This window comes from Pithys albifrons, chromosome 3, assembly GCF_047495875.1.
Source record: "Pithys albifrons albifrons isolate INPA30051 chromosome 3, PitAlb_v1, whole genome shotgun sequence".
Classification (NCBI taxonomy): Eukaryota; Metazoa; Chordata; class Aves; order Passeriformes; family Thamnophilidae; genus Pithys; species Pithys albifrons.
In genome coordinates, this window is record NC_092460.1 from 19922252 (window position 1) to 19941535 (window position 19284).

Sequence of the window (19284 nt, forward strand, 5' to 3'; positions counted from 1 at the left end):
CATCTGTCCCCTGTATTTATAAATATAAAAACTCAGTAAAAAAGTAAAAATTCAGCTCTGTGAACAAATACAAATTATTCATTACATAAACCTGTTATATATGCATGTAAATATACATACATATTTATGCACATACGCATATATAGATGGGTATATATATATGTCTATTATGTATGTATTTTCATTAACTTCTGGGAAACTTTCACCCTAGAAATAACACAGTCCAAATATTTGTAAATCAATCTAAAATATGCTCTCTATTATGTTAGGCAGAATACAAGTTATATAATCTTACAGAGAAAGAGGTATCTGTTCTTTCTCAGCCTTCAGCAGTGGAGCCAGAGGACACAGCAGAAGATCTTCATTATATGATATAATTACCAGAAATCGAACAAAGCAGCACGTCACATTTAAACCATATGTATATATGTATTTCTATATGTATATACATACATACAAAACCCCAAAACATGGAACAAACATCAAACTGAAAATAAACATGTCCCTATTTAGAAACAAAGTCTTAGCAGTTTTTGCCAATATTCTTTCCTGTTAGATTTTTGAAAGGGTTTTGAAAGTAACATTGTTTGGCAGCTTCTTCAAAGAAGAAATATGAAACATTTCTGATCAGTAATGTAAGAAATATTTATTGTTTTGCTTTCACTTTCCTTTTTGCATCCTTATGCTTCTTCCTGCATTCCTGGAAATATTTAAAATACAACATAAAATTATGAAAAAAATAATAATGATTAATACAAGTTTCTAGATTCACCTGTATCTTTACATACACTTAAGTAACTGGTCCTGTACATTACAGAGATTCACTAATTTACCTGACGGGACATCATAACATGATGTTATGCACACTTGTATACTACAGAAGTTTAGTTCCTCAGCAATTACAAAATTGCCAGCCTTTCTAGAGGTCCTGAACTAATTCTTCATGCAAATAAGCAGCCGTGTTCCCTCCTCATGCCCACAGTTACCAAGGAAGAGATGTTAAATACTCACCTCAATCAATAATCTTCGTCTATCTTCCCAACCATCTTGTTCTTCACTGAGATCAACTGATCTACAAAATAACTTTGGGCCCTCTGCCCAAAAAAGAACAAATTGATTTCCTTAAACACTTCTGAAAATGCTGCTGTTTGTAAAACTCATGAGCAAGACAGCAATCAAGTCAGAAGGTCTATTCTTCATATTCTTCCTATCATTCATAATCTCTTATCCCCCACAACATGATTGGCTCCAACAGAAATGCTCTGAACTACTGCCCTGTGTACTAAGAAAAACAAAAGGCATCAGCAGTTAATATGCCAAGATAGGAACTGCAGTGAAATTGCACCTGTTTCATTAAGAGCACAGCACCATTACCCCACATCTCCCAAGAAAATTCATGCCTGCTGAGGACTGAGGTCTCACTTTCAACAGGGCCTGTAAATCAGACAGGCTGGAAGATTTCAGTGCACTAATTGTATGAACACAGCAAGACAGTTCATGACCGTTACCTCATATGTCTCAAGAAAAAAACATTATTTAAGACTGTCTTGATAAGTTACTGCATAAGATACCACAAGCAATTCTTGTTGTGGTCTGTGGAACCGTTCGAGGCTGTGAATGTTTGCTCCTGTTTTGTTTGTTTTTAAATACAAAATTCACTATATTCAGAAGAAAAAAAAATCCACATTAATTAGAATCAAGAACGATGTGGACATAAGTGGCTAATAAGAATGTTCAACACTATGAATAGTAACACCAGAAGGAGAGGAAAAAATTAATGATGATATATATGCCTGAAAGGCATTTGTGATTTTTTTTTGGTAAGCCCTAAAAGGCCAGGTACATATTAGGCAATTCTCTGAAAAAAATGGAAGCAAGACAGATGTTCAGCGTTTTTGTTACCAGCAGTTTGTCATGGGATTCTACCTCAATTTAGACCACAAATACGAATGAAAACTTGCAATTTATTTTTTTCCTTAAACCTCTCACCTGTGTTACAGAACAAATAACTAGACAGGACTTCTTCCCTGACTTTCAGTAAGACTTTTGAAAGAAACCAAAAAAGAAGTGACAGTGAGTAAGTTCTGCTGTACCTCTCAGTCGTTCATCATCTTTGGAGAAGAAGAAAAATCTTGTACTTTCTCTTTGTGGCAAGCAAAGAAACCTGGACAAACACAAGGAAACTTTAACATCAAGAAAGTTACTGTCAAATTCCATTAATGCAAGTTAAAGCTGTAGTGCTTCAGAGAAACAGAATGCATGGAAGAACATTCCTCCACAGTAACCAAATACGGTCTCCTATAAAAAAGACCCTTTTATAAAAGAAAATTTACTACGTCTCTGACTTTTGGCCAAACCAAAACTGGTTTGGGTTGAACCAAAATTACCCACTTAATTTCTCCAGTGTTCAACCACAAACTCAGCTTTCATATTTTTATACTCAAGGTCAAAGCAAATGGGCTGTTGGGATGTTTCACTGTTACACTCTGTGCAGCAAGGAATGGTTTTCCAGGATAACTTCTGTTGCTCAGAGATGTGGAATGAAGACAGCAGTTTCCCAGGACCTGAGTGCTGCTATTAATATTCTCACAGCAGCAAATTACTACAACCAAATAGAAAACAAATACAACTTGCATTTCTTGATCCTTTTCAATTTCTGATGCCTCTGGCTCATCATCATCCTCAGAACTGCTGTCCTGGAAACGTGGATCTTCTTGCCATGTGACTTTTCCAGGTTTTATTGTTTCAAGGATGTAGGGCTCTGCAAGATTATCACAATTGAAATAAAAAATCAGATTATTCCTCTACTTGCCAGCAAAAAACCCTACTTCCCAGTGAAGAACTTACATTGGAAAAGCAGATTTAAGAAGGATGGAAACCTCCCCCTCTCGGGCTTTCTGAACTACATCTCTGCTCAGGTATTTTTCACTTTGTTCTGGGGGTCTCTTTCATATCCTGAAACCTTTATTAGTGCATTCAGAACAGTGAATCCTTTCTGAAGTCAACAAAAATGTGGGGGGCTTTGTTTCTTTTAAATCTTTCATTTAACTTCACATGGTTTGTTTTGTTTCCTACCCTACTGACTGACTTAATTCAGTATGTTTTAATCTTGAGTGTGTAACACTTATATCCCCTATAGTCATGGGTCATTCAGTTTCAATTTTCTAAAGGTACAATAAGAAAATTAAGTAAATAATAAAGCAATCTTGAATGTTCTTGGCGTCAACTCCAGATTTGCTTTTGCTCACATTACTCCATTAACACACCTTTGATTTCAAATCTTGTTGGGTTGTGTGAAACTTTGACTTGGCATATCACCTTTTTCCCTGTCTGAGAAATGTAGGGGATGACAACAACGTCCATCACTGTTTAAAAAAAACAAATAAATAATCGTTCTTTCTCAAAACATCCCTTTCAAGATTCCTGGGGCGCAAGCTGAGCTACCACAATCCTGGCAAGTGTAACTGAAGATCATAATGATTCTGCCTCATTACTCACTTTTGCCTCTGAAAATGCCCTGGATTCTGAATTTCTAAGCACCGTAGTCCTGCACAGTGCCCGACGTGAGCCATTCACTAGAAATTGCACTGTCCTGCTCTTACCTTCTTTTACACCTGACTTCTCTGTGTCTCCAAAGAAGGAAAACTTGAAACCACTCGGCTCCTGAGCTGTGTTATTCCCAGAGACAGGTTCCAAATAGTCAGGTGGGGCAGAGTCTTCTGCATCATCTTTGTCCCAGGGTATTCCCTCACGTTTCTCTGATTGGCTCTTTGAAGATCCAAATAAGTCTTTTAAATCAGCAGCAATATCATAATAGACTTCTTCAGACACTTGAGGCAGTTTCTCACTCTCTTCTTTCTTCTTCTTCTTCCTTTTAACTTTACTGAAATGGGATAGTTGGAAGACAGTAACACAACAGAGCTGTTTTTAAAAGAAAGAGCCACCTGGCTCTTGATGTTTTCCTAAACTCAGCCATGCCCATTGATGAGGAGTTCACTTTTAAGGGAGAGAGCAGTGCAGGGGAAACATCTGAGCTTTGATTCTAAAGGCAGGAACAAGCCTCCTTTTTATTACCCACATCATTAAGGGACTTTTCACTTAACATGTGGTAGTTCATAAATGAAGATACTTAGGACAGATTTCTCTTCTGGCAAAAGAAATGTTAAGAGCTAATATGCTTTTTCACAGGATAAGAGCTAATACACATGTCTCTTGAAAACTTCTCAAATCTTCAAGTCCATGACTTGACCTTTCTCACCTTCAGTGAGGACAGAAAATGGCATGCAGAGAGTAGATGGACTACAAAGAAAAGATGACACTGCATGCTGGTTTTAGTGCTCACAATTCCTATTGTATATTGATTTCTGCAATCACAGGGAGGACTAAAGAGAAAATAGCAGTCTGCGTAGTTTCAAACTCAGTCTGCTGCCATAGGCTTCTCTCTAAGGGGAGAAACATCACAACTATAGTTACCAAGCTGTAATATTACCTCTCCTTTTCTGTAGTACTTGGTTTCCTTTCAAAAACTGCGTGGTCCTGTCTGGTGGGATCGTAACGGAGGGCATTAATGTCTCTAAGAAAACAGAAAGGCAAAGAGAAACCATGAGACACTCTAAAGGCTCAAATGAAAGCTACCCCAAACCTTTACAGTAGGATACAAATTCAAATTGGCTTCTTCACCAAAATCACTCCAAAATGTAATTGACATTTAGAAAGTCCCTGCTAGTCAGTGCCTGGGAATTCCATTAAATACTGACTTCAAATACACACAAGAAAGGAAGTACTTTCCTCAGCCGTCTAGGCAGAAATTTTGGTTAGGAAACACCGGCAAAACTTAAGCCTCCCTAGAACTCCTTCACTGATGGCAGATGATTCATACTTGAATTTCTTGGCACTTGTTGCTGTTTTACTTGGCTTAGGCTGTTCCAGCTTGATGTTCAAGAGGCTTCCCAGTATCTGCAGAGTTTTCTTTTTTATCTGCAGCAAGTTCGTCTTCCTCATCTGCCTTCAAGCTCTTTGTCTCTGCTAAGATAACAAGAAATACATTATATTTTCCCTGCTGAGCCTGTGATATTTGATGCATAGTATCACTACAGTACTAGCAGAGCTCACGTCTATCAACACATCGCTTCCTTTATCTAAAAGCTACTCAGAGACTTTGTCCCTTGCACTGTAGAAAATCTTGGGTTAGAACAGTTCTGGGCATCTATTTCATGTGAAGGCCAGATCAGGTATTTAACATGTTTCCTGCTGCTGTCATGTAACTGCAACCCCTCTGCCACTGCTGATGCTCTACAGAAGATCACATGAAAGCAATGAAGGGAATAGCAGAGTGAGGCAAAAATTTAAGTTTCAGAAAGAAATTGAATCCTGAAAACTGGGTTAATTTCTTTTTCTTGGGGGTGGATATTCAAACTTTTTCTATTTTCAGCTTTTCTGCCTTCTGCTGCTAAAGAAAAAAAATGACCCTACTTAAGACTGCCAAATCAGCCACAGGCTGCAGGATGGCTACAAAACAAACAGTTTAAATGAATATAATGATCCAAAAGGGGGTTTTTCTAAGTCACCGCTTACCCAGTTTTTCAATGTGGATAAACACATTCTGATATCATGCTGTATTAAAAATAGTCTCAAATGTTGTTTTATTAGGCACATGTGCCTCACTCAGCTGTTCCAAATACTTTTGCAGCATACACCTTTAAGAAAGCACAGCCACCCCTGGTGTTTCCCATGCAGAGCCACAGCAGAGGTGGGTGGTTTTCTTTTAAGGGATCACCAAAGAAGGTAAAGGAGGTCATAAGGTGCTTCAAAAGCTAAAGCTCCATGATATGGCTCCATTACTACCAGTAACCAGGAAGTATGGGCAGCTTTACCTTCCTCCTCACTGTCACTCTCCAGGAATCGGGCGTCCATGCGGAATCTTTCATCGGTGCCAAATCGGGACTGCAGCCTCAGGAGCTAAACAAATGAAACAAGTGCTCTTAAGCACTGGAGGAGGAAATCAGCAACGTTCAATCCCTTTCTTTTCATACTTCATGGCAACATACTAATAATCTTTAGCTCTTGAGGCCTTTTCCAGGAATTTCTTTGGATACAAAGATAACACCACACATTATTTCCTCCATGGCCACTCTTTCCTCTGTTGAAGGGAATTCTATTTTAAATTGATATAAATCATACTCAGTAATAATACAAGCCTACCAGTTCTGTTCCTCTGAAGTGGCCCTATAGACTCTCAGAGGAAAATTAAATTCCAGTGATGGGTTCACTCACTTTTTCCCCAGCTTTGCCTTCAAACTGTGGCTTAATTATGAATCGTTCATTGTCCGTGTTGTCTTCCTCGTCCTCACTGCTGTCAAACAGTTTGCCTGAAGGCTTGGGAGCAGATGTATCCTTTGTTAAACAAAAAGGAAAAACAAAAGAAGGAGGTTATTTACATCTGAGAATATAAATCAGTACCAACTTTGTTCATGTCCTTTCCAGTTTTCCTGAAAAAGTGGATTTCCTGCACAACCCTGTGCATTTCCAGCACTGATCAACATGCTGCCAATCTTATCTTGTATACACACCTCGTGCAACTCTGGTTTATAATTATAAAATTAAAATTATGATTATTCCATTTCATCATGGGCAAAATATCCACGTAATGGTGTCCAGGTTTAGCCTAGCTTTTTACCAACTCTGGACTGGCCCCCCTTCCCCCCTCTCAAAAGCCTCCCCAGCAAACGGAAGAAACACTGAAAAGAAATTAACTCAAAAGAAACTGAAATGAATAAAAAGAAGAAATTATATTTTCTAACATTCACAATCACACTGTGTACACAGTACGTAGGATCCCACCCCCAGGGGAAAGGGAAAAGGGGACTGATCAACAAGAAAATTGGGAAGAAACAAAACCAAACCAAAAAAAAACCCAAATGAAACAGACAAACACAATTAAAAACTTCAAGGAAGGGGAACAAGCATGAAACAATCTCACCCAGGACAGGAGAACCACCAGCAACCGAAGGGATCAGACTCCAGCCTCTCCCACCAGCAACCCCGGCCAAGGAAAAAGGGACAACCAAAACCAAAAACCCCTCCTCCCCTACTATGTGGAAGACACATGTGGAATACTTGTAACTTCCTTAGATACAGTGGTTACTGAGGAAGCCATGGGTAGAACCATTACAAATGGGCAACTCAGATTTTACAACAGTTAAAAAATTGCAAATTTCTGATTACATCAAGGAAGGTAAAAATGTCAATGGCTAAATAACGATAATGGTCCTAATCTCAATACATTTATAAGGCAAAATCCCAACAAAAGCAAACCCAATGCTTTAAAGTTTTAGCAGAGATGCAATTAAAAAATGTCATAGATAAGAAGTTCTATTTGAGAAAAAAATAAGTATTTAATTGTACTAAACCATGGCAGTAAAATCATGAGGAGTCTGCTAATGATAGTAAAGACGAAACCTTACACAGTTCTTTGGAGCTCAACAAAAACAAGATACTGCCTTAGCACTTCATCCAGTCTCAGAAAGAGCAGAGTACTTCTGTACTGCTCAAGCCCAATCTCCTCCCCTGCCTTTGCCTAAAAGCAGAGGAATTTCAACACTAATTATACAGAAGTTCTTTCTCTTCTAAGTTAGAATACCTTCTGTACCAATCTCAAACTCCTTCCAAATTCTCCAAGCTCTCAAGCTTTCTCAGATGAATGGTTAAGTACTGTCAAACCTGTCTGATGTTAATTCAAAACTTACCTACATTTCTCTGGCACTTCACTAGGAAATCTAATCTTCAGAACAAAAGGCATGGTCACACAGGGCTTTTGCCTAATAACACTTACTTCTCCAGGCATATTTCCCAAACTTGCGTCTTTTTTCAATGTCTCATTTTCCGTGTCTGAATCGAATAGGATGTGTTTGTGCTTCCCTGCTGGCTGGCTGTCCTAGGAAAGGGGGAAATGTCAGGTCAAACACAGCAAGTACTTGCTGCACTAATACAGAAGTATCTAAAAGGCGTTTCCATGACCTCTGCTATTCCTCCTGCAACTCCAGAGGCATTCCAGGGACGAGGTATGCAGGATTTTGTATATACTCAAAACTGGCAATGTATCAGAAAATCCAGACTATGATTTTTAGGAATCTTAATTCACATACATTAATTACCCTTTTCCGTGTACTCTGGACTATTCAGATAAAAGTTGTGAGTGTAATTACCAGATTCGAAAGTGCTCCTTGAATGAGTTTCTTCTGGAGTTCTCTCTCCCTGTGTCTCTCCTCCAGAGCCGCCAGCCTCCTCTGGTTGTCCTGCTCCTGTTTGTCTCTTGCAGATTCCTTTGAAGCAGTAGCATGAAGACAAAGCTCCTTATCTTCTAGAAGGCTTGTCTTCCTGTTCTCACATGTATTAGCTTCGCATTCTGGCTTTTTATTGCTTACATTCATCTTCATTTTTTTGGAAAGCAGTTTTGGGCTCTCCCGTTGCCGTTTAACGTGTTTCAGAGCCCCTGCAGCGTTGCTGTCCCTGTCACTGCTCTCACTGTCACTCTGATCAAGGCTGGGAGAGGCAGCTCCATGCTCTGAACTGTGGTCTTGTGGAGAACTCCTGTCTTTTTTCTTCCCCTGTAAACATGGCCTGGAAACAGGCTGATGTCTCTCATCTGCTGAGGAGGCACCAGGTGACGGTGCCTCATGCTGCTCACTGGGCACATTTTGTCTCTTTTTACTGCTGACTTGAAGTGCACACAATGGATGGTTCTTGGGCTGTCTTTTAGATGACTCCTCCCCAGAAGAAAATACACAAGCTCCAAGTCCTAAACCTACAGACCCCTTCTTTAACCCAGTACTGTCCTTAGTTGACTCTTTCACACAAAGGGACCCCATTCCCCTGAAGGGCTGATATTTCAAACGTGAATTATTTTGTCCCTTGGAGCTTTCCTTATTCTCCCCTGCTAAAATATCAGCCAGCACATCGTCAGGAGAGATGCTTTTTTTTTTATCTGCAGGGTGACATTTAGGAAGTTTTGGTTTATTTGCATTACCCTTAGGATTTTCTTCAGCAGGGGACTGAGCAGAACTCTGTGCACCATCAGATTCCTCTGCAGGTGTCCCAGTGTTTTTGGCAGCCAATGCTTTTAAGTCATGTAAGGAAAGGTCTAAGCGGTAACAGTTTTGCATCATGGACTCATAGTCAGAACTGATTTCAGACTCCCCTTGCTCAGACTCCGAGTGAGAGCTCTCACTATCACTTGTCTCTGCTGTACTGGTAACTGCTGAAGTTTGCAATGCACCAATTTTGGATTTTTTAATTTTCCACTTTTTTTCAATGTGTTCTCCTTCTACATTTTGAGTTTTCAGTGATGAGTCATTTAACAAACCACTTTTTTTGTTAGCTAGGATTTTTTTACTTTCCACCTTCATCTGTTCAGAATCTTCTAAAATTGCAGTTTTGCTGCTATTTGGATCTGGAGTTTTACCTTCAGCAATAATTTCATCTGTATCTGCTGAATCATAACCATTACCATATTCCACAGTCTCTTTGTAACTTCCTTTAGTGGTTTTCTTCATGGCATCTGGCTTGCTTAAGGACCAGTGACTACTGTATTTTAATCCAAAATCATCCCCAGTGATTTCCAAGGGGTCACTTTCAGTCTCAGCATTTCCAGCTTTCCATTTTTCTGTCTCTTTCTTTACCATGGCTCTGATCTCCTCTTCAGAATCAACATCACTGTCAGAAACACTCGTGTTATTTCGAGCTGTAACTCCACTAACATTCCTCTGATCTGATGATAAACCTTTGCCTGGCGTTTTACGATCCAGACTCCTCGATGGAGGCAATTTCAACTCGTCATTGGGTTTGGGGTTTGATCTCTGGCTCAGCTGTGGTGAGCTGGTGTGTTTTGGACGGGGCTGGCACCCAGAGGACAGAGCTGCTGCTCCATTCAGGGCCTCACTGCACAGTGGCCTCGGTTTTTTAGGTGGTTTCTTCATCCCAGAGAACTCTCCTTGTCGTTTCCTGTTTGCACTGACATCTCTCCCTTCCAAGTGCTGGGTGAGCTCAGGCACAGGAGCTGCTTGTGCCCGGTCTGGCTCCAGCTTCCTCAGGTTATGGCAGTACTTTGAGGGGTCATATTTCACAATGTTGGTCTGAGTTAAGGAATTAAAACAAGATTCCTCCAGCAAACAGACTCGAGTCTTTCTGAACAGGCTGAATTCTACACGAAAGGACAACAAGGAGCCCTTTTTCATCTCATGTCTTTAAGCAACTGACTTGTGCAGTCTAAGAAACTGCTCCAAATCACACAAATTTACTGCAAGACACACTTGAGGGATTCAGTAAATTGAGTCTGACATAGCAATCAAAATTAAGACTGTTCAGCAACTGTTTCTCCATATGACAGAAGAAGGAAGGGAACTGTGCCTATGCCCAAACAGTAGGAAAAGGATATTTTATTCTTTCGCGGATTCCTGAGGTGGAGGACAGGCAAGACTCTGCCAAATTTACCAACAACCCACTTCTATAGGAAAAGAAAAGTAAACGGTGTTAAACAAAAAGAGAGTGGAAGTAACCCTGGAACAGAGAAAGATGTTTGTTCTTGGATAACAGAACTACTAATAAAAGAACCATCTGTGACTAATTCATTTTTGTTTATGCTCTTTAGTGAGATATAATCGTACTGTGCAACTTAGCCAGCTTCCTTCTCAAAAACAACAAAACCCAAAGCCAACCAAAACCCCAAACTTCTACGACCTGCAAATAAAGAATGATAACAAAGTAGTAAATTTCTTTACTTTGCAAGTACTATGTCTAATATATGGCTTCTGGTTTATGAGTTAACAGCAGCCACTGCACAGACAGAATCACTATTATTTTGCTCTCTTCCCCTTTGCCACACACACACAAAAATCCCTCTAACACCATTCTGTGCTTTGCAAATAATTTTCAAAACTTTCCAATTAATATAATTTTTCCTGTCTTAATTTGCATGTTCAGTGATTTTAATCTTCCTCTTGTAAGCACGTGCAGACCCTAATCCTGAATGTGAAGCACAGAGAGCAGTTCCTGACAGCCCAGCCACCAAAAATTATGTGCTGTATAAAAGTGAGTCACACAGTCTCTTTACAAGCTTTTAAGGGTGACATGAATGTACATTATGCTACAGGCTTATGCAAATTCCCAACATACACAAGGAACAAAGCATTTCCTGATTTAACACCACGAGAGGGGACAAGCAGATCACAATTATTTCCAGTCACTGCAAAGAATCACAGAATCATAGAATGGATTGGGTTGGAAAAGACCTCTGAGATCATCAAGTCCAACCCTTGGGCCAACTCCAGTCCCTTTACCAGATCATGGCACTCAGTGCCACGGCCAAGCTCAGTTGAAAAACCTCCAGGGATGGGGAATCCACCCCCTCTCTGGGCAGCCCATTCCAATGCCTGAGCACTCTCTCTGAATAACAGGAGCCTTCTCCTTGTCTCTACAGGAGGTATTTCTTCAGCCCACTTTTCACAACTTGGACTGTCACCCCCAATAATTACATGTCTTTACATAAGGCACAGAGATTTAGCATAAATTTAGATATAATGAGCTTGCTTTTTCTTGGTTTACTTCTCTTACACATCTCCCCCAGCATACCTTGTGTTCTGGCACCTCTGTACCTGGGACTGCTTTCATGTGGAAGTCCACAACTCCAGCCTTTTTCAGTGATTCCAACAGACATGCTTGGTTATTTCTCTGTGGCTTTTCTTTCTGCAGCTTTGCTTCCTCCCTCTCTGTGGCAAGCCTGTACCAAGAAGTACATCAGACATGGGAAAAGTACTCTACTAAATAAAGCCCATGTGCTGGATTCGAGCTGGCAGGGACCCCCTCCCACAGAACAGCAGCCACCCACTGCTCAAGGAATCAACACCTTGACGTTCCCTTTAAGGGAATAACGACATAAATCACGTTGCAGTATCACACATGCATCAACACTCCACCACTCTCTATGAAAACTGAAAGAGTGTAGAAGATGAAAGCACAGCCATAATATTATCAGATAAACAGAAGAAGGGTAACTTGAGCAGCAACACGCATTTTTAAAAACTGATTTTTACCTCTGCAAAAAGCTTTCTTTGGCCAACTCAATTTGCAGTGTCCCTCCTTTCCATTTTGTTTTATTTAAAATTGACATGCCTGCAAAACAACGAGATGGGAAAATAAGTATTTTTTACGTTAAAGAAGCACAGCCCAGACTTCACTACACCTCCTTCTATGACAGGCTGACGTTTCTTTAGCGTGATATTACACCTCACTGCTCACTTGGTTTAAGTTTGTACCTGAAAGGTACCCATAAAATTGAAGCTTAAAGAAGGCAACAGAATAAAACAAGCTCTACCTTGACCACATCCTGTTGTGACATCAGATGTGTTATCAGTAAAACAACCTGGCTCAAAAACATCAACAAGTAAAAACCAGAAAGATGTACTTACACTTTCTAAGCTCGGCATCAGAAATGCTGACACTGACGTAGGCAAAAGTTTTCACAGGGTTCCCTGATCAATGACAAACATCCAGTTAACTTCTGTGTAATATCAGTGTTTCCTTTAAAACTGAAAATTAAGCTATTTTGTGAAAATAAAGTGACTCTGAAGCAGAAATTCCATTTCACGCTTCAAACTGAAAAGCAATGAACCTTGAAAAGATAAAACAAAACATACCCTGATCATCTTTTCTGGTAATAATTTCTGCATCCAAAACATGCCCAAACTTCTCAAATCTTTCCTCCAGTTCGGCCTTAGACACCGTATGGCCAAGCCCTCCAACATACAAACGCTTGGAAACCTGTTCCTTCTCCATGCCTGAAGTCAAAGCATCACACCAGGAACACACACTCCGCTTTCCTGCGGGGAGACAACAACAGCTCACCGACACTGGCGCCGCAGGGGCCAGTGCGCCTGGAATGTCAAATTACGGGCAAATCGCTCCCCCCAACAGCGCTCCCTGCTCTGTCCAGCGCCCGCAAACCCCGCGCTGCTGCTCCGCACCGGGGGCTGCCTTAAACCTCGAATCGCATCACCGGCTGCGCGATCGTGAATGGCAGCGGCTCGTTACCGCATAACCCGGGGTGCTCTTTCGGAAGCATGGGAGACCCGCACAGACCCGACCGCGTCAGGAGCTGCCGAGGGACGCCCGGCAGAGGGGCCCGGGCCCGGCCCGAGAGACCCCCACCCGGCAAAGGGGGCCCGAGGAACAGCCCCTCGCCCCCAGACCCGCCGCCCCCCTCCCTCACCGCCGCCATGTGCCCTCCCCGCGGCGACACTCGATTTACCTTCCCCCCAGCACCTCTTCCCAGCTCTCACGCGGAAAGGGTTCCGCCTCGTTAGGCAGCCGGGTTCTCTGCAGGCTTCATGTTTCCCGCCGGTCAAGTGTGGTGGGAACACATGGGCTGGGTCTTGTGACGAAGGGCGCCTTGGGCGTAACCAATCACGAAGAAAAGCAGGGGCGTTTTCTGCAATACATGAGCAGAAATTAACAAAAACACAGGAACAACCGCCAAAGCAACGCTTTTCCCATTCGTGTCTAACGAGGAGCTTTGCTACTGTCCCTTCAGCGGCGCCGTTCTTTCAGAAGGAGGGGAAAGAAGGCGCGACCGGCCGCCCCCCGCTCGGGAAGCAGCAGTGCTAGCGTCCAGACGCGCGCAGCGCGCGGGCTTGGCGCGCGTTTCGAAAGGCGCGGGGGGCGCGCGCCGGGCGCGGGAACAGCTGACCCGCCCCTGGGTCCCGCCGCCCGCGGCTCCCCGTTCCCGGCCGCTCATCCCTTCCGTCCCTCGGTCCCGCCGCCCGCGGCTCCCCGTTCCCGGCCGCTCATCCCTTCCGTCCCTCGGTCCCGCCGCCCGCGGCTCCCCGTTCCCGGCCGCTCATCCCTTCCGTCCCTCGGTCCCGCCGCCCGCGGCTCCCCGTTCCCGGCCGATCCGCTCGGTTCCACTGCCCGCAGCTCCCCGTTTCCGGCCGCTCATCTCGTCCCCCGGTCCCGCCGCCCGCGGCTCCCCGTTCCCGGCAGCTCCGCTCCAACCCCCGGTGCCGCCGCTCGCGGCTCCCCGGTGCCGTCCCCCGGTCCCGCTGCCCGCGGCTCCCCGTTCCCGGCCGCGCCCCCGGGGCACGTCTGTGCTCCCAGCCCGAGTCTCGGCGGGCGGCACCGGCTCCGGCGGGCGCGGTCCCTGCGGGGCCGAACCCCCGCTCGTTGCTCCCAGACCCTCCGAGGCGCTTCCCGGCTCCGCTTGTGGCGGCGTAAAATCCGCGGCTCGGGGGTGTGGACGGGCAGGTGCGTAGAAGTGTGGAATGAGCGCTGTTGATGCACAAAAGTATATAAATACACGCATAAATACACATGTGTGATGTGCTTAGGTATGTATGTTTAGAGTGAGAAGAGTTTACTTGTTGCTTTATAATTAAAAATATGTACGAGGTGGGGTTTTTTTTCTGGAGTTAAAGCTCTCTGAAGTCACAAATAGTCTTTGAGTCTTCTGCAGTCTAGTGAAAGCCTTGGGTTCAAGTAGCTGTAAGCAGTTTGTGTGTCCTGTTATTGTTGTTTAAAAGAGGGATTGGCTAAGGTGGGATGAAGTTCTGCTGCTGTAGTGTTTTTCTTTTTCCCACCATACTCTTTGTAATGACCATAACTTTCTCCCCTGTATCCAGTTAAATTCCCACCTCCAAACTAATAGGATGCTTTAAAAGTTGGAGAACTTCTAGTTGTTGCTTGTTGTCATTCACTTCATGAATTGCACAGCCATGGGGATTCTTTAATTCCATGTACTTTATTCACTAAATAAGTCTTTAATGCAAACCATATTTTCAAATGTTGCTTTCTTGTGCCTCTTATTCCGATGCCGTTTCCTATGAAATAAACCAACAAAATCCTATTCCCTCCTCATCCCTTTCTATTGAACAATGTTAGTGTGGATCTTGCAGGTAGAGTAGGGATGGTTTAAAACACATAAAATCAACTTATGTTTTTTCCTGGTTGAAAATATTAATACATCAGTGTTGAGCTGCATCATCTCCTGCACAGTCCCTTGAATGTGTCAGGCCTAGGCTGAATGTCAGATTACCGTTTTCCCTGGAATTTGAGGTGTTTTGAACTGTTTGTGAAACACGGTTGCAGTTTGTGCCTCTCTCCTGGTGTTTAACCAGAAGGCAGATTTTGCTGCTGTGTTGGGACAGCTGTGCCTCATTAACCAGGGGAGTCGTTAGGTTAATTGGTCAGAGCTGGATTCCATTTTTATATCTGATTAGGAATGGTTTTCACCTGTAGAGCAGTTTGTTGTTCTATTACAGCAAATTTAAAACAGCTGGATCTGCTTCTAATGCAATCAGGATCCTTAGAAGGTCTTTAAAGCCTTTGCCCTCATTAGATTCCTGATTTAACTTCTGTCTTTGGAGGCTGTGCAGTGATCTGTGTCTTAAAATTATTTTTACTTTAATTGGATTTAATTTAATTAACTCTTAAGGAACCAGTGCAAGAAAACAAATCTTTTTTCCCCTGAGATTGTTACCTGTTTTGGAGTAAACAATTTTTTTGATGGTCTCACATGGCTCCTGTCATGGGGACTTGTGGACCTGCCAGGTGGATCTGGGTTGTGCCATTGCAGGCAGGAGTGGTTTCCCTTGCGGGATGTTCCCGATGCGTTCTCCCTTCGGTTTCGCCTCCCAGCACTCGGTGCAGGCGGGCAGCTCCTGTCGTGGGGCCTTCTGGACAGGCTGGATGAATTTGAGTTTTGACGTTGGCGAGAGCAGTTTTGCCTGCGCGATGTCCCTGATGTGCGACTCGCAATACCTGATGGTCTCACGCAGCTCCTGTCATGGGGACTTGTGGACCCGATAGGTGGATCTGGGGTCTGACGTTGCAGGCGGGAGCAGTTTTGCCTGCGGGATGTCCCCGATTGTCTCTGCCTGGCCTGGCGCTGCCCAGCACTTGGTGTTGGCACATGGGTTCTGTCACGCAGAGTTCTGCGCTGGCCCTGTGGATCTGGGGCCTGACCTTGCTGGCAGGAGCCATTTTGTGTGAGGTCAGGCCCAGGACTGGTGGAGGAGCTGCTGTCCTGTGTGCCCAGGTCAGGGATGTCCAGCTCTGACTCATTCCCGGGGGCTGTAAGGGGAAGCGGGAAGGTCAAGGGCTCCCCAGGCCCAAGGCAGGCTGGGCCAGAGCAGTGCCCCCAGCCCTCCTGGAGCAGACAGGCTCTGCCAAGCCATCCTGGCCACCTGATGCCAGGCCCTGCATGGCCCCAGCCCAGGGGCACCTGTGTGCTTTGTCTCTTACCTGTGTCCAGAGGAGCACAACTGCCACATTCCCAGCTGGTTGCGCTGTCTGTCAGGCTGGAGCAGCGTTTGTGGGTACCCTCGGCAGCACAGGAGCTGCACAGGAGCATTTCCCAGGGCCTGGGGAAGCAAAAAGGTTGATGGCCGTGAGGACAAAGTGTCAAAAGCATGGGATATCTGGCCAAGCTCTCCTTCAGGCTCCTTCTGCTTTCAGCCCTTGCCAAGGCACAGATCCTCTGCAGAGCCCCCCACGGCCCCCCTCTGGCAACTTACCCCTCTTCCTCTGCCTCCTCTCTGCCTCCTGGATAAAGACACTCTCTGGCATTGCACTGGTGGTGCCTCACTCCCAGGTCCCTGAATGCATCGTCTTCCTCCCATAATGGCTCTCTGACAGGGAAAAGGAAAACTGATGAGCTCCGCCTGCCCTGGCATCTGGCAGGTGAGTCCCTGCCCTTTCCACTGTGCCATTTCCAACTCCTGTGAGAAGCTGAACGTGGCCCTCCCAAAGCAGTGTAGGGCCAAGAGTGCTGGGGCATGCCCTGGCAAGGCACAGCACTTGCACCCTCCTGTGTTGTGAGCCCAGCAGAAGGACACCAACGTCAAGGGGATTCAGATCCCCACAGTGAACATATCCACGAGAAATTCCCGATGGCCTCTGCAGAGGGGGCACTGGAAGGCTAAAATACCTGCAGACAGAGCCTGTCCCTGCAGGAGAAACAAGCAGCACTGAGTGAGGCCCTGGTGCTGCTGAGCCCCTGCTGTGCCCCTGGGGGTGAGGAAACTGCTCCTACTTGGATGCAGTCCCTGTGGAACCAGATGCTTTTGCACTCTGGGCACACCATGGTCTTGAAAGTCTTTCTGTCCTCCACAGGCTCCATGCAGATGAGGCATTGGGTGTGGAGGAAAAAGAGACCAAAAAAACCTAATTTTGTGAAATTTCTAATTCTGCTTTTCAAAATGTTGTTTGCATAGCAAAGTCTCTGAACAGCATAAAGTGCTAGAGTCACTTTGTTCTGGTACAAATTGTCCAGTAGTTATAGGAACTAGTGTACTATGGGTTAGAAGTCATAAATTAAACTAAGCTAGACACTTCAATAGGATGAAATGGTAAAAATCAAGATTTTGGAGAGTTGAAGCCAAGGTTTTACAAGGTTGACAGGTCATGTCACTGAACAAAGAAAAGGCAGAAATCCAACGGTGAAGAAGACGCTTTGAGACCACCCGAGGGATGAAGTCAGGAGACCACTACCCAAATTCCAAGCCAAAAGGAAAGCTCTGCCCACGGTTTTGCCTAGTCATTAATATGGAAATTACAAGGTGTTAACCATGAACTTAAGACTATAAATGGCTTATTTTACTTGAACAAGTTAGGCAAGTTTTTGCCCAGCACGAACTGGCTTTGCCTCCAACATTATCAATAAGTACCTTGCTGCTATTAGAATACAAAACTTTCTCTTAGCAGTCACTTTTTGCAGCGTTTTTGCTTATCAGATTTGGCACCCCAGCGGGACATTTCCATCTGGCTGCATAATCCGTAGGTGATTGGGGACCCCCTGGGCACCCCTAGGTGAGTTTTACCTAGAGGGGCTCCCCCTTCTTCAGTGCCTTTTACAGGGGTGGAAAAGAACTCGCTGCATTTTGCCAAAAGGTATTTCTGTTTTCCTGTCCTGTAACCTAAAGGATAACAAGAGACATCTTGTTGCAGAAGTGAATGGGGGTTGTGAGATATCCTCCCCAGAGTTCATCTTCCTGCTTGTACCTGTATCTGTGTCCTGGTATTAAATTCCTCCAGAAGCAGTAGGCAATGTCCCCTTTAAAAAGGGAATTCTTCCCTGCACGGAGCTAACTCTCTGTACCTCTATCTGTACCTGTAATTCCAGAATCCTGTGTTTCTCTGTGTTTTCTGTATTAGAGAAACTACTCTGTGCTTTAAGTGTTAAAATCCTACAGACGCAGCTCGCAGTGTTTGTTTTTTTTCTGTGGGCTCTTACAGCATTGCTTTTCTCTGTGCAAATTGTTTGCTATTATCTAAGTTTTTGTCTGTGTCTGAGCTGTTTGCCCAGGTTTTAAGTGTGTCTGAGCCAAGCCTTTGTGTGTACCAGTTCTCGTGTGCATTTTAGTTTTGAATAATTTATGTGTGATTAGTAAATGAGACACAGGTAAAAGTTATTGGGTGTCTGAGCTGTCTTGTATACTGTGAAAAAGTAAGTTGAGGTGTTAATTTGTAGTATACATGTGATTAGTGAATGAATAAGATATGATCAGCCACGAGCTGAGTGTGAAGTCTGTGTATGTACTTTATGTTTGTTTTAGAATTAAGCAGTGTTGTGCATTTTAAGAGTTGTGTGTGTGATTTTGGATTTAGAGAAATTACTATATGTTTGAAATAAGTTTTTGTTTATAATCCCACTGACAATGTGGGCTATTGTGTTGTAAATGAGTGGTACCTCTGATAGATTGCCTATAAAAATAGCCCACTGGATAAAGCCTAAAATTAAGATTTGTGTGTGTGGTTACTGTCTTCTGTGTGGTTGTCTTGTTTTTAGACAAGTTGAGAGTTTTGTGTGTATGCCTTATTGTAAAAAAAAAAGAGTTAAGAGTTTTGTGTGAAGTTACTGTTTTCTGAGTTGTTTTATTTGTTTTCAGAAAAGTTACTCAATACCTAAAACATCTAAGATCATATTGTTGAAAGTATTACCCTGCCAAAATGTGGCAGTGTTGAAAAATTAACTGTAAGCATGCCACACTGGACAAGACCTAAAATTAGGATTTGTTTGTTTTGCAATTGTTTATTACATGTAAGTATTTTATACAATAGATGTGGTGGTACTTAAAATTGTAGTAGCAGCTCCAATATAAAAATATAAACATTAGAAAAAAACTGTTGCTGCTTGACACTGGAACTACAGCTTTTGTTTTAAATCAAAAATTGATACTTAAAAGTCATAAATTTGTTCAAGTCACAGGTGTGCAACTGGTCAAACAGAGAAAGCTTTCT

At 43.5% G+C, this 19284-nt stretch overlaps 1 protein-coding gene across 1 annotated transcript; it reads right to left on the reverse strand.

The window, feature by feature from the left end:
* Positions 1-2096: 2096 nt before the first annotated feature.
* LOC139669530 (nucleolar protein 8-like) lies at positions 2097-10375 on the reverse strand. Its single transcript, XM_071550032.1, has 8 exons — positions 8205-10375; positions 7832-7933; positions 6274-6393; positions 5874-5958; positions 4474-4573; positions 3603-3883; positions 2591-2761; positions 2097-2164 (listed from the first exon to the last, which is right to left on the reverse strand). Exons 1-8 carry the CDS (start codon positions 10230-10232, stop codon positions 2097-2099), a joined length of 2955 nt encoding a protein of 984 aa, XP_071406133.1. The 5' UTR covers positions 10233-10375.
* Between the last annotated feature and the right edge of the window lie 8909 nt (positions 10376-19284).

Excerpts from the sequence above, each read along its gene's own strand:
- LOC139669530 (XM_071550032.1), bottom strand. The coding sequence starts at position 10,232 with ATGAAAAAGGGCTCCTTGTTGTCCTTTCGTGTAGAATTCAGCCTGTTC. Across the intron at positions 2,762-3,602 it reads GAAGTCAGGTGTAAAAGAAG|AGCCCTACATCCTTGAAACA; the intron begins GTAAGAGCAGGA and ends ATAATCTTGCAG. Across the intron at positions 2,165-2,590 it reads GGTTGTAGTAATTTGCTGCT|GTTTCTTTGCTTGCCACAAA; the intron begins GTGAGAATATTA and ends GTGTTTGTCCAG.